We start from the raw sequence: 25,504 nt of genomic DNA, 5'->3' as shown, positions 1-25,504 counted from the left end.
AGGCTGTAGATTTCTTCAGGGATGATATGGATCAGGTTTGATCAGGAAGACCTCCTGAATCTTGACAGGTGATCCATATCAACAAAGGTTACAGTTGGTCTTCCTAGCACTTGACCATTATCTCAATTTTCTCAGGGACCCCTAAAGAGGTCTTTGTCCACAGACAAAAGCAGTCTGGAGAACATGACACCCATATTCCCAAGAATAGGGGTGGGTGGTTGTTGGTTATTTGGTGAATTATGGATGTTTGTTATCATTTATGGGAATATAGGAATTTAGAATACAAAGACAACTATTGATGTCCAATATTTTGCATAGGCATGCAAATTTAAAGTAATTTTTTTACACTGTATGTATTTTTTTACTCTTGTTTGGGATTTTGCACTTATGCAGCTTATTTAAAAATATAAAGTATAATTAAGAAATGAGGTTAGTAGTTAATCTATAAAAATCAAACTTATAGTCACATTGGGTATGTTTTCAAGGTTAAACAGGTATATTTTAGACAGATAGATGACTTTCAAACACTTCAGAGACCTACATAATATGGCATTTAAGATGTTTAATAACCTAAGTTTTTTCATGACAGTGAGATACATCTGCTCCTGGTAGCACCAATACACTTCATAAAAGGAAGATGGACATTGAAGAAACTCCATATGGAGTTTGCTTTTAATGTGGCAAGGCTGATTCTGGGCAAAAAAACCCCTAATTTTGCCTTTACTGTGGACAGTGTGCTGTGCAGATTGGATATGCAGAACCCACAGGGAAGTGACTGTTGAACTTTGCCAAGAGAAGGCAGGGTAGTCCTTTAAAATTCCTGCTTCATAGAAGAGTCTGCCTAATATTCTAGGCCTGTATGTGAAGATGGATACTACAACACTGCAGAGGAACTTTGGATGACTGTCCAGGGAGTCAGATGTCTCCCGTAATATTACATCCTTCTAGGGTCTTTGATGGAGTTAAAGACCATATAATTACTGTTATAGTTTTCCTTAGTAATGATAGAAAGTAAATTATGTATAAAACTTTGGAATCACTATGATAAGATAGATAATGGAGTATTTCCTCTGAATTTGCTAAATACAAATATACTGAATATTGTGAATGTAGTTCTTACTTAATAACTGTTTTGTTGTATATAGCTTTATTATGTTAAAGTCAAAACCTTTCATTTTTATTTAGACAAAAGGGAGAAATGTGGAATATTAGTTGAATATGTGTTATCTTTATTTATGATATGGAACATTTGTTTAAAGATGCAAAGATGTGTTGCTTTCTTTTACATTGTATTTGTTTAACTCTCTGAAGCTGTATTACTTTACCTGTCTAAAACCCCTGATTGGTCTAATAAAGAGCTGAATGGCCAACAGCTAGACAGAAGAGAGAACTAGGTGGGGCTGCCAGGCAGAGAGAACAAATAGGAGAGAAAGAAAAGAGGGAAAAGGAAGAGAGGAGAATGCATGGGCCAGCACCCAGCTACACAGCCGGACAAGGAGTAAGATGGTAAGAAAAGTTACACAGACTTGAAAAAGGTAAAAACCCAGAGGCAAAAGGTAGATCTTTTAAGTTAAGAAAAGAAAATCTGGCTGGAAATAAAGTAAGCTAAGGCTGAGCATTCATAAGTAAGAAAAGGGGTCTTTGTTTGATTTATCTGTGCGCTGGGTGGCGGGCCCCCAAGGAGTAAAGAGTTAAAAGCAACTAGCAACACTATTGTGTAAAAATGACCACCTTGCCACAGATATATAAATATAATTGGTTTCCTTAATGGATAAAAAACTGGAGTTGAAATCTTAAGTGCAGACTGTAGGGAAAACAAACATCAATGCACCCAGGACACACTCCTGAAGCAAGCAACAGGAACCCTGAGTGTATATGACTAATGTTTATGAGTATATTAAAATCACCAGAAGCGTGAAGAGGGACCAGAGGACTCAACTGCAGGAGATGGAGGCATCTACATCTACCTAACGGCCTAACAGGCTGCCTCAAGGGCCACCTTGCCTTGTTGAAGTGTCAGGCAGCAGCGGGGAACCTGTAGGCCCTGGTAGCATACTGAGCTCTAAGACCGCACAACTGGGATTTTCACAGCCTTGTGTCTACACCGGGTCAGAATTACCTCTGTTGCTCGAGCTTTTCTTTCCAGCTCTTTGCTGGTGACGTGTCCCTATGTGAAAAGAAGAAAATGTGTTGAAATAGGCAGTGCCCCCACATGACAGGGTGACGTCATCACTGTGCCATGGGAGAAGGGCTGCAGTGATTCCCACACCCCTCCTTTCCCTGTGTGTGCCAGCACTGACCAGAGAAGACAGCCAGCATTGCTTACCTCCATTTCTTTTCAAAGAAATCTTTAGAGAATGTGTCTGGGGAACATACTGGAGTTGAAGCCATAGATTGCTTGAACAAATCCGTTAGGTGGGCTGCAACTTAAAAATACCACATTCAGTGTTAGCATTGACTCCTTTATAACATTTCTTCATGACACAATTACTTTATTGATGGTTTTGGAGGATTTCCATGTTCAAGTTTAACAAATGGACGACTTTCCATGGTGTGTTCTGTTAGTGAACATCATCTTTATGATCCAAACATAAATAGTTTGCCCTCCATCACTAGGAAGACTGTATGGCAAGGAGCTGAATTTTCTCATATTAAAGAAGATTGGCCTTCATACTGAGGTTCTTTTTCTAAACTTGTACCTATTATCTAGTGCCAAAGATCTGAATATCACACAGTTCTGAAATTTGGGTGATGGTGCTTAGCGTTGGTCTATGGCATATGGCCTCAGTGAGATTTCACTTTCCAAAGAAAGAATAGGATACCTGGTCAAGATAGGAAAACTTAGAAAACACTGATTTAGACAAGGATAAGTAAGTTTTTTTCTTGTGAGACTTCTCTATGCCCTTAATTACTGTATGTTGTAAGTCTTAAAGTAAGACAATATAAAATATTATCCAAACTTGTTTTATTGCAAAACTCATGGTTTTAAAGGAGCCACCTCAAAGAACATCCTAGGAAATACAGTGGGAGATGCTGACTTTGTATCACCATTGGTAATCATCAAGGTTAGTTTTACGGATGCTATTTCCCTTCTGCAGCAATCTGAGAAATACAGCTTGTTTAACTGTTACTATTGGGTGGCTGTAGGTTTGCCTCCATCATCCACGCCTGCCTGTTTTCTTGAACTAGGAGTGACAAGCTCAAATAACCCAGGGTAAGTTTATAAGATCAAACATAGGGTAAAGGTAAATGAAGTTTGCATTTTAGTTAAACATATTTTCTAAAGGATGAGTATGTGGCATGATATATTTGGGGTACACTTACAATGCAGATTATTTATTATTTACCCAAAATTCAGTTTTAATAAGGCCTTTTGTATATATGTTCACTGGTAACTCTATTGCAGGGCCTGTCTCATAGAAGTGTGGCACCAGAGTGCACGGACAGAGGAGTATTGGTGAGTGTCATGGCCTCTTCCATAATGGGCACCTGAAGGGGTGGCTGCCCGTCACTTTTAGTTAACTATCACTGCTGCAATATGAAATCTTAAGAAGAACAATTTAGATAAGCAATAACAACAGTAGCAACAAAACAAGAGTATAAGTCAAGACCGCGGAAGAGGAACTGGACATGTCGGAGGGTTCAGTGAAGCCCAAGGCAGCCAGCTTAGGGCCTCTGCCATGTAGCCGAAGGCACAACCCCAGGGAGATTTCTACTGCTGTTGCTGTGATGTGGCCAAGCTTGCTGGGGCCAGGGAGGCGCTCCTTTGAGAGCAGCTGTCTGTCTTACAACATACAGGGGAAGAGTTGAAGGTGTGGGCAATGTCTGTGCACTTGTTTGGAAGCTATGTGCGTGGACACGGGGGCATCGGTCAGCTGACTCCTGGCTGTTAGCTGTTTTCTATGGGGTTGAGGTAAAAAAGAAGGTAAAATGTCAGTGTTTTTTTATTTAACAAAGGAGAGTTAAAGGTGAATGAAGGAGGGAATCACTGTTTTCAGGGAAGAACGAAACCTACAAACCATTGAAAGAGAGCATGGCACGTGTAGGAGCGGAGGTGATTTACACGAGGACTGGCTGTGGTAAACAGAATGACAGACCCGTGTATTTCAGGAGCCCTTTTGAAATCTGTTGATAGATTGTAGAAAAATATGAAATTCCAGTTACCTTCAGTCACGTGACTTTTTGTAGTTTCCTCCATTTTAGGGAAAGACTGAAATAAAGATCAGAATTACTTGATGTTAGTTATGTTACACATGGAAATATTTTGTTTAGAAGAATTCTTTTGGTGCTCGGTTTGACTTATTATGGAAAAAGCTATAAAGTAAATTTGTGTTTTTTTTTAAATTATACAATTTATTTAAGTATTTTGTGGCTCTGTTATTTAATAAATTTCTAAGAATAGAAATCATTTGTCATTATGAAAATTACTTTTTCTTTCGCATTCATTAAGTTATTCAATATTTCAATAAATAATTCTTAAAGTAAAATCAATAGTATATATTCATAGTAAAATAATAATAACATATAAGTATCTTTTATTTCAGGATCTCAGGATTATCTGTAAGTAAAGGAAGAGCCAAAGAAAGATATCTTTGGAAACTTCAACAAATCCATAATCCAATTAGCACGGGAATAAGTTATGAGGATGAAGTGAATGCTTCAGAGCCTCGGAAGGACCCTCATGTGGCTGTTCCACATGCACTCTGTCCTGGAGGCCCTGATGGTGACGTGGCTGTTCCACATGCACTCTGTCCTGGAGGCCCTGATGGTGACGTGGCTGTTCCACATGCACTCTGTCCTGGAGGCCCTGATGGTGACGTGGCTGTTCCACATGCACTCTGTCCTGGAGGCCCTGATGGTGACGTGGCTGTTCCACATGCACTCTGTCCTGGAGGCCCTAATGGTGATGTGGCTGTTCCACGTGCATTCTGTCCTGGAGGCCCTGATGGTGACGTGGCTGTTCCACATTTGTCTGGGAGGCCCTGACAGGAAGACAGCAGCAGGAACACTGGTCTGTGGGACTTCCACTCACCATAACCAGCTTGAGGAGGTCTGCAGCATTGCCTCTTTCTTCCTCCGTCCTGGAATCCTTGACTGTCATTTCCTGTAGCTCGTCTTCCTTCTTTAGAATATGGTTTATATAATCCTAGATCAGGACAGTCAAACAAATGGATACAAGTCAAGAACTAGGTAAAGAAAGAGACCAACATGGTCTATGTCAACTTGGAACATTACAAGTGCTTTTTATTTTTTTTTTATTTTATTTTGTTTTATTTTGAGTTTTTTGAGATAGGGTTTCTCAGAGTAGCCTTGGTTATCCTGGAACTCGCTCTGTAGACCAGGCTGGCTTCGGACTTACAGAGATCCACCTGCCTCTGCCTCCCAAGTGCTGGGATTAATGGTGTGCACCATCTCTACCCAACTTGGAACATTCCAACAGGACTAAGGGGATAAGTTCACACCTCTCTGCAAACAGTTAATTAGTCAAGCGTGGGAAAACCTTTTCTCAGTAGGTTAATAGTAATGAGTGAAGTCTTTCTCTGCCCACAAGTGAGGCTTTACAGCCTCAGGAGAGACCCGCACAGAGCCCTGCTTCTAACACCAAGCTTCAGCGTCCTTCTCACTAAAGTGATTACCCTGAGGTAGATGATTCCTGGGTCTCTCAGTATTGCCTCTATGACTCTGTCCATGGACTTCAGTCACTTAGTCCATGCCTTTGCTCCTAAATGAAATATATTCCCTCCCCACGGATATATGATCAGCATCCATCAATACTGATCCTCTTCTCAAACTAGGTTGTGAGCATATAACCATAAAAAGCATGTAATGTCCATGCTGAGGGAGTTAAACTTGGAAAGAGGCTAGCGATATGATGCCACAACCAGTCATATCTTTATAAAGTCTTAGACCACTTCAAAGCAGCAACTCTTTATCCACGAACAAGTACCTGATTAATATGTGGGTCCGCATTTTCTCCAGAGAGCATTAGCTTTCCATGTAGTCGGAAAGAAAGAAGACTATACAGAAATTGTACAAAAAGATTTTTTTTTAATTATAGCAACACCTGTTGGGCCCTTTAATGATTCCTACAACTTAATATAGAAATCATTAAACATCCTCTACCTTTTAACCTTTTGTACTGGGCGACTGACTGACATTCAAATGTTATTCTAAATATTGCTAAAACTAGATGTTTTCCGGCTCTTCAGGAAATGGACAGGAGTGATTGACTTTGTTCCTGATCCTTCAGGGGAAGGGTCACGTCACTCCAATCCTGTTACCTTAAGGGAAATCTGCAGCCCCAGCTTCACCTCATTCTTTATGACCTCATGCTGGAAGAACTGGCGCATCTGTAGCACCTTGGGGCCTTTGAGTATCGGGGCTGGGGCATTTTTCAGCTGCTTAGACCCGATGCAGAGGCCTTTCCAAATCTGAGTGCCGAATGGAGGTCCGGGAGTCTTTTTCTGTCAACAAAACAAAGTGCAAGATTCACCAAGGAAGTCAGAATAGTACAGTGATGGACTTTTTTTTTTTTTTGTTTTAACCAAGTACTCCTTTGTGGATACTAGATCAGGAGTGGTTTTGGGATTCCTAAACCAGTGGAGATATGACTTTGAGGGATCCAGATAGATCAGGTTTGGCCACCCATACCCCAAATCAAATGACAAAAGGAACGGTAAATTAGGAAAGAGATTCATCATTCAGTATGGCTACGCTGAGAAGGACAGGAGCTAGCATCTCAGGCACCATTTTCAAGGCACTAACAAGAGCTCTGGAGTGATAGGAGGGAGGGACAGAAGAAGGTGAGCAATGAGTATGCATGCATCCTCAGGCCGTCTTGATCCCAGTATGGTCTGGTTGATCATCTCAGCATCAGAGCCATCTAGACAATTAGAAGGTTACTGCCGCCAGAGGTAGGTTGGGGGTTGGGAGGCAGAGGCAGACAGATCTCTATGAGCTCAAGTCTACCCTGGGCTACACTAGACTGATCCAGTCTCAAAGAGAAACAGGTCCAGGGAGTGTGGGCTCACACCTTTAATTCCAGCACTAAGGAGGTGGAGACAGGAAGGGATATGGCTGGGCAGAGAGAGGAAAATAAAGCGGGGTAAGGGGACAAGAACTCAATGCAGTTTGAGGATGCAGTCTGAGCCGTGCAGTCTGAGGCAGCAGTCTGAAGCAGTCAGACTGAGGATGCTGTCAGAGGAGGCAGTCTGAGGGCGGGATCTCCCTTTTGATCCGAGGATTTGGTAGAGGTCAAAGGTCTCTCTAGTGTCTGGCTGCACTGCTTCTCTGGTTTCTCGGCTTTCACACCCTAATACCTGACTCCGGATTTTTACTAAGAACAGTTAGAACTCATACAACAATCCAAATTTAAAGTATCAAGGAAACAGATGCAAAATGGAGGCAAGGATGCCAAACTGAAAAAAATAAAATGAAATTTATTGCCCTGGTGATGCATGGGCAGTCCATAAATAGTGGTTCTGTTGAACTTGTCCACATTGGCTATCATACTTCCAACTTCTCGTTGTCCAGTGAACTTCTGAAGGACCAAGTAAAGAGTCAGTCCTTCCAGCAGAAGTTGAAGCCATTACAGAACCACCTGTGGGGGACGAAATGGTGCTGGGAAAATCCTCAACCTCATGGATCTGAGCAAAATTTTATCTTTATGTGTGCCATTAACAATCTCAGGAGGGCTGTGGGATTCAGCACATGGTAAACCAGCAACAATCTAATTCATGTTACATGGATGATGCTTTATTTGGCACGCTCAGGTCGCCGAAACCATTTGGAGTTAGCAGTCTTTAACTTCCTGGCTCTGTATGAATTTATATAAGAAGATTCTGAGAGCAAAATCATTCCATGGGCCTAGGCCAACTTTGAGCCGACTCTAGATGAAATCCACCTCCAAAATCTTCGAGGGCTTTCTTGGGAAGTAATGTTTGCCTAAGACTGAGCTCAAATCTCTGCCATCCTAGCAACTGGCCTTCAGGACTGCTACACTTTGCTGCCTTGGTGCTTTGGTTTTTTTAAAAAAAGAGTGGGCAGTGACAACCATCCCGTGGCTTTCTGAAGCATAAGAGCTTCAGATGAAAAGAATAATCCCCATTAATCCAGAATGGGGTATATTTATGCTATCATCCTGTAGTACCTGCAGCTTTTTTGGCATTCTCAACTTTCAGAGAAGAATACTGTGGTCCAGTATAACTGTTCCAAGATTCGGAACAAGACATCGTGGCCACATTCACTTCATCAACTTGATTAGAGCCACCAAATTAAAACTAAGGAGTGGATGGCCTTCGCTCATCATCTCTGCTCTTGCTACAGCCGTATTTACTATAAGATACTGAAAGTAAAATCTCAGTACATTAACCTCCTCATTTAACAGCAGTATGCTCTATTTTGGTGTCTTTGTAATTTCATAACTGAACACCAGATGATGTGCTGGACATGTTGCATACAGTGGTTGTAGAGCAAAACAACAACCTTACAAGATGCAGGGCTTAGAGATGCCTTGGCAAAATGTTATTTCATTCTTTTGAAACTTTAGGGTGGAGTTTAACTAATCTGGCAAGATCATAAGCACAGTATATATTTGCTAACATTGCAGTTGCAAAATTGCTTCTCACCCTCTCTTTTTTTCTCCATTTATGTATCTTTAATATACAAAGAAAAGTTACAGGGAGAGTGAAAGGGCACCAAATTTTGTTCAAAATTAACTGCGAAGAAATGACAGGGCAAGTGGTATGGTATCAGGAAGTCCATGATAGGTGAAATGTAACAGGTTATTCAAGAGGAATGTTTTAATATCGTAGGGATATGCCCAGGCTTACAATGCAGAATAAAAAATAAAACAGAAATTAGCCAGGCCTAGTCCTCTAAAAGTCTATTGCTGTATCTATCTAATGATTAGAATCTCCAAATACAAAACTTCTTGAACTTGTTCATTATCTCACAGGAGGATGGAAATATATAAAGCTACAGAAGCAGACCTGAGCCCGAATGGAAATGTAAGTACAGTGACTTTGCAGTATACCTCAACTGAAGGGAACCTTTCCCATGACCTCGACTGGAGATTCGGAGGAACGATGGTGTCTAACTCCTTCTTCATTAGCCACGGCGATGCTTCGTAAAAAGGGCGAAGCACTGTGATGCTCAAGGCACCTGGATTAAAGAGAATACCAGAGGTTATTTCTCTGCCAAAACGATTCTGACAAAATCAACAGGCATTAATCACGTTCGATAAGTACTTTCGAACTGCTTTTTACACAAGAACCTTAGCCAGGCACAATGATTACGCTTTAGGGTGTTACTCTCTAAGACTGGACCCTTAGTAGCCAACACCTGAAAGATGGACTTTAGTCAAACAAAAGCACTCACTAGTATCTTTCTGTCCCTCAACAATTATATTTGGGTCGGCTTTGCCAACAAGCTGCCTTGACTCCCTCTTCTGCCTTCTCCAGAGATGCAACATTTAGTCATGTAACTCAGAGGTATCCCATCCTGTACTGAGCAACAGCTAGCTTTTCTAGCAGGCTGTACTCTGGAGTGAACCTACCCTGGCAGTCAGTGGGTTTCACTAGTGAGACTCATCCATAATAAAAACTTCTTTGATTCCTCTTTCCCAAACAGTAAAGCGGGTCTTCTCTGCTCACTTCTTCCTCACCTTGAAGCATGTCTTCCTTCTGTGATTCAGACGGTTTGTTCTCTTCCTACCCATCTTTAATTCAGTAGAATTCTTCATGTTTTCTTCTCCAAGAAATCATGACCCCTCCCACATGAATGCACTAACACGTTCTTGGGTCTTAAACATCTCCAGAGAAATTTTGTAGACAACCCTAGGTTTCTCTGTTCCAAACTCTCAGTGAAAGATATTTCCATTTTTCATGGGTCTTATACAAGATTGTAATCACACAGTTATTTGTGTGGCTATATAATTAACACCCATTTCTCTCACCAAATTATAAGTTTTAAGGAAATAGGTTTTATCTTTGTTTTACCTCATTATGCATTCCAAATCCAAGATGGCATTTGGCGCAGGATATGCTGCTAAGTCGATGCTACTTAAATGGTTATAAATACACTGAGGAGAGTTCTTGCTGCTTCATAGTTTTTGTTTGTTTTGGTTGACAAGTCAGAGTCTTTTTGGCTATGTAGTGCAGGCTGACCTCAAGCTTGCATTGGTCTCCTAGTTCAGGGGTTAATGTATCACCACACCCACCAACCTTACATAGATATTTGCATGTCCTGCATAGCCAGGAACAGCCTTCCATTTTTCACATTCACAAGAACAAGGCATATAACATGTACATGTATGCTGATAAGCTAAAAGATACAAGCATAGACATGCAATCATACTCCTAAGTAGACTCAAAACATCAAACAAAAGATTAAAGAAACCTATAAACATCTCTATATAATCAGCATACCAAAGTATGTGCCTTTAATCTCATACAATGATTTCTTTGAAATTCATAAAACTAATATAAATTCCCAACAAATATGTTCTATAGCATATATGCCTCTGATTAATATTCTAGCTGATGTATAAAATGTGTTTTCTTATTGTATTCAGTTTGACTAAAACATAACCTTAAAAATGATAATAAAAAAGAACTTTTAAGAGATCTCATATTGTTTCTAAACAGGATGCAATGAACTCATAAATAAGACCTAGGCACAACCAACTTATGGCAACAAGAGGCATTCGTTCTTGGCTGACACAAGTTGATTCTTAGACACAGTTTGAGATGAATATCATTTTCTGAAACTATGTAAGTAAGGTGACATGCCAGTTGGAGGAGCAAAATGAGCAAAGGGGACTGCACAGCAAGAGGATGAGAGTCCCCGGAGGACACGGGAAGCAGCAGGCAGCATGGCGTCTCTACCTGGCTGTTCCTGGACTGGTTCCTGGAGAACCACAGTCGTGGATTCTCCGTAGGCCAAGGATAAGTATTCTTCTATGTCACTGTCTCGGAGGAGTTCCACACCGGATCCGTCAGCGTAGATCACAAAAAACCTGGTTGAAGTAAAAAGAGAAACATTCGAGACACTCAGGAAAGCTGATTCTTGAATTCGGGATGGAGAATAAAATACTAACGCTGCTAGTATCATTTTACCTGGGAACGTGTTCCCCGTAGGTTTGCATGTGATTCTTTGCAAGGTGAACTGATGATAAGCTTTCATAGCCCTCAGTTTGTACACTGAAGTCAGCTTCTAATTTCTTTTTTGGTAACATTGTTGATACAGAGCCATCAGCCATGACCTATGAAACATGAGAAGCTGAAGGGACAAACACCAAAGTGCCCACATTACCACTGATCCAAAGTGTGCAAACATGCACTCTTTTGGATTACCAGAAAATCGAGCATATTTAATCACATGGTATTGATATTATGTATGATTTCATTAATAAAAGAGGAGATTCCCTAGCAGTATGGTACAGCTGTACTCATAAACCACACACAGGTAGTGAAAACAAACTGAAACACATCTAGAAGAAAGAGACCAGGATTGAGAGGGGAATCAAATCTTATCCTCTGGAGATTAGGGATAGAGAAACTGAACATGAAGGAAAGAACATTCGGGGGATTGCTGTTTGGAAATACTGAGAAAACCTTTGCATAGCGAAAGCTGAGATTCAAGTGTGGAACTGTAGTTCCTCAGTAGAGCATATTGGGAAATAAGTTTAGGAAAAACATGAAAGGCACCATTCTAGTTACTAAAGCTGTATATATCCGGCATGCATCTCTTCAGAAAGGGGCAGGGCACAGGCTACCCACTGTAGGTGATGCAACCCTAGAGGGGTATCAGAAACATGCTTGGCAAGAAACAGCCCAGACATTTCAGTCTGGAGAGGCTGTGGCTTTATGTTTCCATGGCTAGTCATTGCCGATTGAAATTTATGAGTTCATGCCCACCCTGTGAAGAGTCTCAATTACTTAGCAAAGAAAAATATAAACGGAACCAGGACTTGCCTGCATATCAAAACAGCGCTAGAGATTCTGTGGTTTGAGTCCAATCTAAAACCTAACCTCACGCCCACCAGTCAATGGAGGAAATTCCACTGTCGGGCGAGGATGGGGGAAAAAGACAAATGCCTAGAGCAGGGGGTGGCAATGCTTTTTGGTGAAGGGCCAAAAGTAAAGACTTCAGGAGCTGCACACCATAATTCCCTCTTGCAAAGGCACAGCCCTTCCACTCCCCAACAAAATCAGACAGAGAACACACAAAAGAACATCCCTGTCTTATGGTAAGAGTTTCGGTGGGCACCACTGAAATCTGCATTGTGTGTACCTTTATATGGCATGAAATATATTCTTTCGACTTTTTGAACATTTTAAATGTAAGACAAAAATATCTGAGGTCCTAATCTATATCAAATAGGGGAATTGAATTTGCCAAGTCCTGGACAGAGAGAGATAAGGGCAGCATCATGGGATAGAAAAGAGAGCAGCTCCATAGCACAGCATGAGCCATGTCCAGACGCTTTCTACCTATCCATCAGCAGCCCTGCTAGGTGCTTCTCACCATAGGCTGCCCTAGTGCCATGGAATTGCAGGCTGCTTGCGTTTGCTCTCACCCTAATTCTAATTCTTACGTCCTTGTATGTGGTTGCATTATTTTTTTCCTGTACTTCTCCAATTGTTGATTAGTTTTAATGTTTTTTCTTGCCCACATTATGAAGTTGTTCTTCCCTACAAAAGTATACTTGAGGATCAAAGAAAAAAAATATTGACGTTCATGTTTGGTTGGCAGAGGGCAAGCAAATGACCCCAATGCAGCCAATGTAAAATTGATATGGAATTTGTCTAGTACAATACATCGCAACACCAAGTTGGGGTAGTTTGAAAAACAATGGCCCCACAAGCTCATTGGGAATGGTGTTCTTTGAAAGGATTAGGATGTGTGTGGTCTAGTTGGAGTAGGTGTGGCCTTATTGATGGAAGTGTGCCATTGGAGGTGGGCTCTGAGGTTTCAGAAGCTCAAGCCCGGGCTCAGTGACTCATTCTCTCTTCCTGTTGCCTGCGGATCCAGATGTAGAGCTCCCAGCTCCCTCTCCAGCACCACTTCTGCCTGTACTACCTTGCTTTATGCTGTGACAATAGTGGACTAACCTTCTGAACCATAAGCCAGCCCCAATTAAATGTTTTCCTCTATAAGAGTTGTCATGGTCATGGTGTCTCTTCACAGCTATAAAGCCCTAACTATGACAGAAGTCCAGGCTCTCTCTCCACACCGACCCTGTACCTTACCTGAAAGGTGTTGCCCTCAGGATCCAGGACCTCACAGATCACCTGTGATGTGTGCTTCATGATGTACCTGCTGGCTCTCAGCTGCTCGCGCTTCTGGAATGGGTGGTAGATGTTACTTCTCGGTTCGTGGCAGTACGTAGCTGAACAGTCTCTGTCTATATAAAGGCAGCCTGTGTTTGGGGGTAACACCTAGAAGGAGGAAGAAAAAGACATTAGGTTTTCTTGTGCAATTTCAGGGATTTGAAAGATATTTCCAGGACAAAAACATCACTTAAGAAATAACGTAATGTTTCAGAAGGACTGCTTGCCGAGGGGCAAACAGAAGATCTAGTTTCGTGGCCATAGCCTTACATTTTTCATTTCATTTGTTTTCTATATTTGTCCTGTGCCCTCTTATTTCAGACTTCCTCCATTTTAACTGTTCATAGGGCTCCATGTGAATTGTTTGATGCCCATTTTTTTTTCTGCAACAAGAAACTACTTTAAAAGGGATAATAGTTCTTCAAAGCATTGGTTAGTCTTAGCCCTTCTGGTAGGTGACACAGTCAAGTGGTAGTATTTATGTAATGACTTCTAATTGCTTTATTTGAATTATAATTTATGAGCTGTAAATTCACCCCTTGGAAGTGCAGTATTTGGTAATGTTTTAGTATATCCAAGAACTTGTGCAATCATTTATACATGATTCTAGGATATTTCTATCATTCCCTCCACAAAGAAACCCCAGTCTCATTAGTAATCACTGTGCCATCCCTGATCCCAATACCAGGCGACCACTACTTCATTATCTCTGTAGATTTTTCTCTTCTAGTTTTTCCATATAAATGGAAACCACAGCATCATTAATAGCCAGTGTATCATCTCTGTCCCCAATCCTCAGTGGCCACTAACCCATCATCTGTATGGATTTTCCTATTCTAAACTTTTCATACAAGTAGAAACATCACTATGTATACAGCTTCTTTCACTGGAATAAGAGTTTCAAGATGCAGCAGTTTGTAACATGCAACTCATTCCTTTTGCCAGCACTAGGACAGCACCAGTTGACATAGCAACACAGATGGGGACATCTCTGAAGGCCCCACCTCTAGATGATGACCTTCAGGTAATTAACAACTGCTGAGAGAGGGAGACTGAGCCTTCTTCAGGGATAATCCTAATGGGTTATCCAATCTCATGTGATTAGCTCTAAATGCATATCCATATAAGCAACATGAAACAGATTCAGTGGGATGGATATATATACACAACACCTGTGTGTGTTGGTGTAACAATAATAATGAAAGAAGAGAGGCCACAGATTTGAGAGGCGGAATAGGAGGAGTTGGGAGGCAGAAAAGGAAGGGTAGAAATGATGTGAACGTAGTCCTTATGATTAAAATTCTCAAAAAAAAACTCGATTAAAAAATCTGCCCTCCCTCAGCTCTACAGGATCACACAGCCGAGTATGCACTTGGTATGGTTTTCATGGAAGGAGGGGAAGGCCCTCTTCATGCATGGCAGACCTGCAAGAGGAGATTCTCTGTTCCTAGGAGTTCTGGGTGGAAGGGAAATCAGGCTACCAACACTTCCCATTGTCCTTTAGCCAAGGCAACCTATGGCGTCATCTTCAAGAGGCACAACTACCGACTTCTGACCTCTGAAAAAGAGATTGACTCCACCCAAGTCTTTATCAGGAACTCCCTGGCCATCTTGTGAAAACCCACACTTGAGTGTCCATTCAAAGAATACAGACTTCAGCTGTAACTACCAGAGAGGCTTTTTATACCAGAAAAATGAAGTGTGTCAAGTCTGTTTTTAAAATGATGCTTATGCCTTGGGAGGCATTGCTAATGAACATCCGCCTTACATTTTCTTCCATCCCTCACTTTCAGAACTTGCTTTGCCCCATAGCCATCTACACTGGAACCATAATGACCAGGGCGATGGGAGGGATGCACCAGCTCAGCTACTGTCACAGTGATGACCGTGTGTCCATCACATTCTGGCTTCCAGTTCTCAGCCCCTTGTAACATGGCGTGTGATAGCTCATGTCCCTTCTCTGACACGCAGAAAAGAGGGAAAATCTCTCAAAGACTAAAGGCACTGTATGTGGACACCAGCACGTTCTGTTTAATAGGAAGATCAGGGAGACTGGAGAGGGGCGTGTTGCAATTTTCTTTGTTTGCTTTTGAAGGACAAAGCTTTGCTTCATCTGGGTAAACTGTCCTCCCAGGACCAAATATACTGCCTGTTCCTTCACTTCTGCTGGAGTCCTAGGGTGGACTGGAGTTAAGAGGTGGCAGGAGATGGAGAGAGGCAGGTAGGTGTCCATTAGATCATTGGAGTGATTCTGGCCCCACAGTGTACAGCACTGGGGTCTTTTTAGCCTAACCTTGACTCAACACTACTAACTTCCCACAATAAGTCGGACCATGTATTCCCAGAATGGACTGAAAAGATGCAAAAGCCAAAGTGTGAGAACTGCATTCTAAGATCAGGTGAGACACAAAAGCAACAGTGGGCGTCACTGCAGAAATTCCCACTGTCCCAGCAAAGCACGTTCTGTGAGCAATGGGACACTTCCATGGGTCAGTCCTCACGTCCCAACTCGACCTACCTGGTATGATCCCTGTGGCTTTGCAATAATAGATGTTCCATCCCCGAAGGTGGCACAGCAGCCACTGTCCTCGCAGTTGGTGATAACAGTGGCATAGTGTGAGCTCTCTATCCGTATGCACTTCACCTGCCTGGTGACAGTCCCTGGACCTTCGGCTACAAGTAAAGTACAGGGCAAGGAGATTGGATAGGGCGCATACAGTAGGTGATCAGCCTCGGGCTATCTCCTGGCTATGTGGATTCCTCATGGGAAAAAAAACCTAGGTGCTATCCACAGGGTTGGAGTGTGGCCTGCAATCCTTGCCAACTCAGAATAGTTCTAGAATCCCTTCATATATGATTTAGCATACTGTCTTACTAAGTATGTGGGTAGTATTCTTTTTATTTTGAGAAGTAGAAACATCTAATTTTGCAAGTTAAAAGTCAAAATTCATAAAATATATTCACCAATGGAAAGTGATACCTGTTCCTATTTTGTCATGTTACTTCAAATGTGTGTGTTTATGAGGAAAACTGCAGGTGAAGCTCAAGTTGTCTCTTATGTCTAGGTTTACTTTTTATTACAAATCAATATCAAAGATGGATTAGTCATGATTATTAGCTTTTAGTTGCCAATTTAGGCCCTAGGTCTTTATCGACCAGCCAACTACAGCTGTGACAATTCCTGTCTCTACTGGAGCAAAGAGCACAATGAAAGGTACTAATGTCCTCCCTGCTTACTGCAGCCATGATTTACAACAGCCCAGCTCAAGAATCAATCAAATATCCATTATGGATGAAAAATCTGACAAAAGGAAATCCTGTCATTTGTGATGAAGCTGGGGGACATGTCGAATAAGACAGGACTAGGAAGACAAATAATGCACAGTCACACACACACATCTCTCACACACACAAACATACACACTTCACACACATGCACGCAGCACACACCATGCCACATGCCTGTCCACACATTCACGTACACCTGCGCACACAGATACACATATCTACACACATATGCAAATGTACATTCACATGCATGTCTACACACATGCACATGTACAGGCACACATATGCATACATTTGCATATACACATGTCCACATACCATACACACTTATGGAATTTTAAAAAAGTGAAATTCACAGGAGTGGAGAATGAAACGGTAGTTACTAGTTGTGGGAGTTGAAAAGATGTTCATCAACTGTTTTAAGGTTTCAATTACAGAGGAAAGTAGCTTCAAGATATCTTGAAGGTCATAACTATAATAAATATATAATATATAGCATTTTAAAACTGATAAGTATAGGTTTTAAGAGTTCTCAACTCAAAACATCATGTGTATGAAATAGTTTGCTTGACTATTGCACAATATACAAATAGTTCAAAATATGTTGCATATAATGAAAAGGTACAATTTTTATAATTAAATGAATACATCAAAATAAACATCATGACTACTACCATTATCATCACAATGGGGACCAAAGGACCCTCTTTACATGGGTATTCTCTGGTTGGCTCACTTATTTTTACGAATGTTTTTGATCATGAGCCTTCTACTTGTATCATGCTAAAGGATTGTACAATTCTGTTGTAACTGTCTTGAAAAATACAACTCACTAGTTTCTTCATCATCCGGAGGAACAATATGATCTTCATAAACCTGATAAAAGGTTGTGATTCTGGTACCATCAGCATGATCCACGATCCGGGTTCCATCCTTCTTCTCAACAATGATCACCTTGTCTTCTCTAGTAGTCATGACCTGAATGTGAGAAGCATAGCATAACCATTGGGCCAGATGGTTAGACACAGCAAGCTTATTTCCATGCTTAGCGAATGTGAAGGTTTTGTTATTTACCGGATCTACTACTTTAATTGATTCCTGAGATAGATAGGACTCCCATTGAATAGGTGAGAAAGTTTAGGCTTATAGAAGTGAAGAAAAAAATGTCAAAGTCACTCAAGAATTAAGTGACAGGGAACATTTCAATATATAAAAGATAAAGAATCAAGACTTGATCTAACAGATTCAGTGCAATACCCATCAAAATCTCAGCAAGATTCTTCAAAGACCTTGAAAGAAGGGTACTCAACTTCATATGGAAAAGTAAAAAACCCAGGATAGCCCAAACAATCCTGTACAATAAAAGAACTTCTGGAGACATCACAATCCCTGACTTCAAACACTACTACTGAGCCACAGTACTGAAAACAGCCTGGTATTGGCATAAGAACAGACAGGAGGAACAATGGAACCGAGTAGAAGACCCAGATATCAATCCACACATCTTCAAACACCTGATTTTTGACAAAGAAGCAAAAAATATCAAATGGAAAAAAGAAAGCATATTTAACAAATGGTGCTGGCATAACTGGATATCAACATGTAGAAGAATGAAAATAGACCCATATCTATCACTATTCACAAAACTCAAGTCCAAATGGATCAAAGACCTCAAGATAAAGCCAGCCACACTGAACCTTATAGAAGAAAAAGTGGGAAGTACACTTGAGTGCATTCTTACAGGAGACCACTCCCTAAAAAGAACTCCAGCAACACAGACATTGAAAGAAATAATTAATAAATGGGACCTCCTGAAACTGAAAAGCTTCTGTAAAGCAAAGGACATGATCAACAAGACAACAACAGCCTACAGAATGGGAAAAGATCTTCATTAACCTCGCATCAGACAGAGGTCTGATCTCCAAAATATACAAAGAACTCAAGAAACTGGACACCAAAAGAACACATAACCTAATAAAAAAAAATGGAGTAAAGACCTAAATAGAGAACTCTCAACAGAGGAATATAAAATGGCTGAAAGACACTTATGGAAATGCTCAACATCCTTAGCCACCAGAGAAATGTGAATCAAAACAACTCTGAGATTCCATCTTACACCTGTAAGAATGGCCAAGATCAAAAACACTGATTACAATTTATACTGGAGAGGTTGTGGGGAAAAGGAAACACTTCTGCACTGCTGGTGGGAAGGCAAGCTGGTACAACCCCTTTGGATGTCAGTGTGGCGATTTCTCAGAAAATCAAGAAACAACCTCCTCAAGACCCAGTAATACCACTTTTGGGTATATATCCAAAGGATGCTTAGTTGTGCCACAAGGACATGTGCTCAACTAAGTTCATAGCAGCTTTGTTTGTCATAGCCAGAACCTGGAAACAACTTAAATGCCCCTCGACTGAAGAATGGATAAGGAAAATGTGGTACATTTACAGAATGGAGTACTACACAGAAGAAAAAAATAATGACATCTTCAATTTTGCTGGAAAATGGATGGAGCTAAAAAACATTATTTTGAGTGAGGTAACTCAGAGACAGAAAGACAATGATCACATGTACTCACTCATAGGTGGTTTTTAAACATAAAGCAAAGAAAGCCAGCTTACAAACCACAATCCTGGAGAATTTAGACAACAATGAGGACACTAAGAGAGACTTCCATAGATCTAATCTCCATGGGAAGTAGAAAGTAGAAAAAGACAAGATCTCCTGAGTAAATTGGGAGCATGGGGACCTTGGGGGGAGAGTTGAAGGGGAAGGGCAGTGGCAGGGAGTGGAGCAGAGAAAAATGCAGAGCTTAATAAAGATCAATAAAAAAATTAATAAAAAATACTGAGTCAATAGAGGTCAGTCTGGGATACAGTTCATAGGACCTGTTTCTTTGGAAACTATTGAGATGAGATAAATGTGGCACATGTAGGCTGCCCTTGTGTGGTGAAACCCCTGCTGTGCAGGACTACCCTAGATAAAGTGTAGGGTGAACTGCAAGTTGACTATCAATTAGCATAGTATTAGAGACGGTGGAGGAGAGGTTGCAGTTCCTTCTAGCCAAGGTAACCCATGTCTGCAAAGACTCATTTGTTTGCCATGGTGACCCACATTTTCATAGACTTTTGTTTGCCTATCACGCATGCTCGAGGGGTTCAGGATGCTAAGCTACTAGCCTCCTAGCTTATGAGGATGACAAACCAATTGCACTGTGCTTCCTCTCCTGAATCTTTCCTTAAAGCTGAGAAGATGTAATCATGGGGGAAAGACTATTCTGCTCTATTAGTTTGAACACAGGTTTGAGTGGAATGTCTTCTTGTATGAAATGGAGAGGGTCTGGGCCGAGTAGTAGTAACTTTCTCTTCTCTGTGAACACATGCATGGAGAGAAGCAACTTAAGAGAGGAAGCCTATTTGAGTTCACGTTTGACAGGAAACAGTCTATCGTAGTAGGGCAGACACAGCATTGGGAGCATGTGCTGATGAGGCTGTGTCTGGAGCAGGAAGTAGGAGAGATGAGTGATAATGCATATCAGAATGGCTTACTCCTCTTTCCTCTGCATAAACCAGTCTGGGAATCCAACTCATCCTTAGGGTGAGTCTTCTCTCACCTTCAAGTGATACCTAGAGAGGTTCACGTCTCAGAAGACTTGAAATCTACTCTAGTTGGCCATGAAAATTAACCATCACAAAAGAGAAATAGCTGAATGAATGACCTCAGGTAGAAAGACAGCAGTTCAACATTCCATCACTTGTCAGGTTTATTTCCGCTCAGTTTAAAAGAATTTACAAAGTGTTGACTACAGGGTATGTACTATGACGGGTGCTCTGGTGGACTGGCATAGACTTCCGTACTCTATAGAGTTGGGGACACTGGTGGGATGACATTTCAGGGATGCTGGGTTCTGTGGCTCTGCCTGGCTCAGTTCTCTGCCGAAGGTAATGGTACTGAGCTTGAGCCTGGTATGTAAGAGGAGAGTTGTGGCTTGATCAAACCACAGGGAGAGACATAGAGCGATGGGCAGATTATGGGAGTCTAGGAGGCTACAAACTAAGTGGGAGAGACTTCAGATTTTATCCTCAAAATGAAAATACCACTGAGGGATTTTTCAGGCACATAGACTGGAGTAGGAATCATGAAACAACCAACTAATCCTAGCAGTTCCTTTAATCTGAAAGAATAATCAAGACTTTGTAGACTGTAGCTAATCACTGACCAGCTGTTATGAGCTGACTGTGTATCCCCCATACTGATATGCTGAAATCCCAGCCCCCAAGGTAGGACCATGAGGAATTGGAGCTTTTGGGAAATGACATGCTCACAAGGTTAGAGTCCTCTTGAATTAGTTTAGTAACCTTATAAAAAAAAGGCACCCCAGAGAGCATCCTCTTTCCATTGTGTGAGGCTACAATGAAACCACAGTCTGAAACTTAGAATTATATGCTCAGGTCATAGAGGTTATTCAATCTCATTTAAATGCCTAGCTCTTAGAGCTTCCAAAGATAATTACTGTTGTGACTAAGCTTCCCAGGCTCTGGCATTTTATTATAGCAATCTGAATGGGCTATAACACTGGTAAAGTTATCAAGCTCTGTGCATGTGTCGTGAATGGAGTGATGGAAGCTGTGTTGTGTGGTTCAGAACTCCCTTCATGAGAAGACTCCCGACATGGGGAGTGCAGGCAGCAAATCAATACCAGCTCTTGGCTCATTCAACACTTGCTTCTCCAGAAGGCAGGTTCTTTGTCTTAGACTCATCCTGCTTCTGGGAAGCTGTTTCCAGGGACCAAATGGTACAGGGTTTAATGGGTCTAGTCACTCCTCCCAGACTTGAGACATCAGGGTAAATAGTACTTGCCTATGAAGTCATTGCTGGGTTGGTTACTACTTTGCTGGGTCTATGCTACAATTAAACTCTTTCCTCCCACTTCTTTGAAGATATGGTATCACTAAGAAATATTATATACCCCCAAAAGATTATACACTGACCCTCAGTATTTGTTTGGATATTCTAACTTGCAGATGCAGCTCTGTAGATTATATAATGCGTATCTACTATGGACCAAAGTATCACTCAGTAATTAAGACCAGCCTCATTTTACAAGGTGATTTATCAGGGCCAAGAGCTTTATTGATGTTTAAACCAAGATGCGAAGCATATTGAAATTACTGCCTTGTGAATAAAGTGGCTGGATTTTTTTTTTTTTGCTGTAGATTCTTTGCTATAGCTGACTCCCCTTCCATTTCAAATTTATGAGTTATCTCCCACAGTTTAGCACTATTTAAAGTGAAGACAGTCACACAATCAAGAAACTTGCTTCCCACTACCAGGTCTTTGCTCCTCTCTCCTATGCAAACATAGAGATCTGCCTTCCTGTAGTTATCTTTGGTCAGTGTTTAGTGTCCAGGCAAAAGCATTCCATTTAAGAAATTCCCAGATATTCAAGGACATTGAATTACTACATGCCCAAAGCTGTTAATTCATAGCTGTTTGCATAAATAGAAAAAATAAGCATGGCTTGGTTTTACCTCACTTATAGATAAGAAAAGTGATGACCTAAAACTGACCTTGCATTGAAAGATTCCTAACTCTTTACCTTGCTTTCACCTAAGTTTACTGATGACTTTAGTTCAGGAAATTTACTGTTTGTCTTACTCTTAGGAAAAATAATTTATAATCTATCCACAGCCCAGAGAAAGACTAACCTTTGCTGTCACCTCTGATAAACATCAAGCTTAAGTGCCTGCTAACACTGAAGCTTGCTAACATTTGACAAAAATGCTAATCGACCAAGGGTCATAAACTTCTCTTGTCTGTTTATGTAGGTTGCCTGGTTACCTATGCCTGCAAGGTTTTTTGGGTCTATATATCTGGGTAGGAACAACAAGAGTTAGGGGCTGGAGAGATGGCTGAGAGGTAAAAAAACATTGACTGCTCTTCCAGAGGTCCTGAGTTCAATCCCCAACAACCACATGGTGGCTCACAACCAACTACTCTGAGATCTAATGCCCTTTTCTGGTGTTCAGGCAAAACATGCAAACAGAACACTGTATGTATGTATAATAAATAAATAATTAAAAACATAGAACATTAAAAAATAAGAGAGTTAACAGAAGCAGGAACTGAAGCAAAAATCATGCCCAAAATTAGCAGAGATAGGAAAACAAAAAAGAAAGACTATGGTAGAGAATTGAAATTGGAATTAGAGTTGATACAGAGAATTAGAGCTAAGAAGTTATATACAGGACAGATGAATTAGAATGAAGATTGAGAAAGAAAATACAATAAAGAGAAATGGATAAAAAGAATGTGTTATGAGTAGACTTCTTAACCCTCATATTTTAGTTCCTTTTGTTTATTGAGACATCTTTATTTTGAACCCTGAGAGGAAGTTTTAGAGGCTGGTCCTTTAAGGTTCCCAATACATATCCAATAATTAAGGCACTCTCATTATTTTTAGATGTATACTGTCTTAATTATAGGGGATACAGGGCTTTGATCAGTGGTCTATATGTAAGAATATATTCTCTAGGTTTCTCCAGGCCTTCTGGGAACAGGTGACTTTCACATATCATCATGGTAGGCAAACATTTTAACTTAGGAGAGAAATATATGCTGAGAACTATTTTAGGTTCTTGTTATATCATTGATAATCTCAGTCAGGAATGCATAATGAGAGATACAGCTGTATCATGAGATAACTGAGAGTACCAACTTTGAAGACAAATTGTCATAGTTCAAATTCCAGCACCACAGATGGCTGGGTGACAACTTTATTGACATTTATTTGCCACTTGCTCTTATAGTGGGATAACATCCTCCGCGCAGTTGCTCATTGATGCTGAGTGGTTTAGTGATTCAATGAGTGATTGTTTGAAGGTAGAGGCCATGAACTAATTTTTATCTCTTACTACAGAGGGTCAGAGAGAAGTAGGACAAGGACATACAGCCTCTCTTTCCCAGAGATCGAACAGGTAGACAAATATAGTTAACATAAAGAGACATGTGACATTAATCACATTTATCGTTAAGTAGTATAAAAAAATTCACGAGCTAGTCAACATTGTAGTTTACTACAGAGACAAAGGCAGGAGTTCAAGTGAAAAGCTAGCTTGAGTTATGCAGCAAGACTGTCTCAATTCAAAAACAACAACAATTAATTATTAAGTAAATAAAGAAAAGAAAAAGAACAAAAAAAATCTATAACCAAATCCATGATCTGAACCTCACTTCAAAAGTTAGTATTTTGTGCTAACATGATTTCATACACACACACAAGCATGCACAATTTTCAGAAAACAGTATGCTTGCCACTAAAATCACTACGCAGTGATTTTAGACTGGGGACAATGGGTCCACTCTTCCATTCATCTACCCACCTACCACCTAACAAATATTTGAAATTTAGGATTTGCCACACATTTTCCTACACATTGTTTCAGGTCTCTAATGAAGCGGTTTTGACATTTTTGTGATGGGCACTAGTTTGTCATACCGTTCCATTGATGGGATCTGTAGCCTGGAAGGATAAAAATGGTTTCAAGTCTTCAATTTTGTCCAGTCCTTTGGTGCCGATCCGATTTCCATCAGGTGTTGTTGTAAACCAGGTGCCAATGTGGGAATCTATAGCAATTACTGTTTGAGCTACTACCTCTGGGAGAGTGTCATGGGTTTCAGTCTTGTGTGCCACTGGATTTTTGTGACCTTTTCCTGTGGATGTTCAAGGACAATTAGACAGAGCAATGTAATTAGAACACTTTCATAAATTGTTCATTACGTCCTTATACAGCATAAACTTACAGCGATGCTGGCATAAAAAAGCCAAAGCAATAGTCATCAATTATATTATCTTTCAACAGAGAAAGTTAGGTTATAAATCAATCTCTTTGGAGACTAAACCTTAGCTCAGCTGTCATCACCTCCCCACCAGAAAGACACACATACGTACAACTCGTTATTTGTTTCTGTACAGTTTTCACCTTCCTTATTTATCCCTGAATCCAAGATTGTATAGCCTCCATTTCACTTTTTGATGCCTCCCTTTTCTCCTACAAATCCAATTGAGCCCTTACTGCCTTCTAGACTTTTAATCTCCTCTATCTTATCTGATCTGAAACTAGCCAGGCATATCCTTGGCTTCTCATTAGCAGAAATGACTTTGTACAGTTGAATCGCTACATCAACAACCATCAGAAGCGTGCTTCCATTTCCACCCTCCTCCTCAACTTCTGGGGGCGGTGGGGCATGTGCAGAACTCTAGATGTTCTCATGGGTTTCTGTAACCAAGGTCTCAATTAGCTATCCTGGTAGATTTTCATTTTTCTAAGAAAACTCATATATCAGACTTTCTGGCATCATCAGGCCTCAGTGATGAGATAAACACAGATTTAGAAATGCATTACAAGCACAGAGTAAAGGATTGTTAATTCTGGGCAGAGTTTCTAAACCCAGAACTCAAAACGCTCATGTGTGAGGATACGAATCTTAGCTCACTGCACAGGAACTCAATGAATGGGAGGAACAAAAGGATCGGTATATGTTAAATTCAGCTTTCCTATTGCCCCAGGATTTATTTGTTAATACTTCTAGAACATCACCATCAGGGAGGATCATGGTGCCAGCGGCAGAACATGCATAAGATCCTCCCTACCCCTGCTGCATAAGAGAGAGTGAATATTTGGTGCTGTATTTTCTTCCCTCTCTTCCCCTGCCTTGTGTTCTCATTTTCTTGTCAGCAGCAGTGGAAAAGTCATGCCAACATGAGAATACAAAAAAGAGAATGGAATGGGGGAGGGAAGTGATGACAGCCTGGCATGTGTGGATACCCTTAAGCAATTTATTAGTCAGGGGATAAACTTTGGTTGAGAGGAGAGACTGG

At 40.8% G+C, this 25,504-nt stretch overlaps 1 protein-coding gene across 1 annotated transcript in view; it reads right to left on the bottom strand.

The window, feature by feature from the left end:
- Spag17 (sperm associated antigen 17) overlaps window positions 1-25,504 on the bottom strand; it is a 219,833-nt gene that overhangs the window by 36,478 nt on the left and 157,851 nt on the right. The window contains exons 29-40 of the mRNA XM_038311719.1: window positions 24,122-24,336; window positions 17,456-17,600; window positions 15,853-16,007; window positions 13,254-13,442; window positions 11,118-11,263; window positions 10,887-11,017; window positions 9,035-9,162; window positions 6,282-6,464; window positions 5,033-5,146; window positions 4,165-4,210; window positions 2,327-2,426; window positions 2,120-2,167 (exon numbers count right to left, since the gene is read on the bottom strand). Of these exons, the coding sequence (XP_038167647.1) occupies window positions 2,120-2,167; window positions 2,327-2,426; window positions 4,165-4,210; window positions 5,033-5,146; window positions 6,282-6,464; window positions 9,035-9,162; window positions 10,887-11,017; window positions 11,118-11,263; window positions 13,254-13,442; window positions 15,853-16,007; window positions 17,456-17,600; window positions 24,122-24,336 (1,600 nt within the window). The remainder of the gene's footprint in view (window positions 1-2,119; window positions 2,168-2,326; window positions 2,427-4,164; window positions 4,211-5,032; window positions 5,147-6,281; window positions 6,465-9,034; window positions 9,163-10,886; window positions 11,018-11,117; window positions 11,264-13,253; window positions 13,443-15,852; window positions 16,008-17,455; window positions 17,601-24,121; window positions 24,337-25,504) is intronic.

Source organism: Arvicola amphibius, chromosome 14 (genome assembly GCF_903992535.2).
Source record: "Arvicola amphibius chromosome 14, mArvAmp1.2, whole genome shotgun sequence".
NCBI classification, from domain to species: Eukaryota; Metazoa; Chordata; class Mammalia; order Rodentia; family Cricetidae; genus Arvicola; species Arvicola amphibius.
The sequence above is the reverse complement of the archived record's forward strand: the minus strand, read 5'-3'. Positions and strand labels throughout refer to the sequence as shown.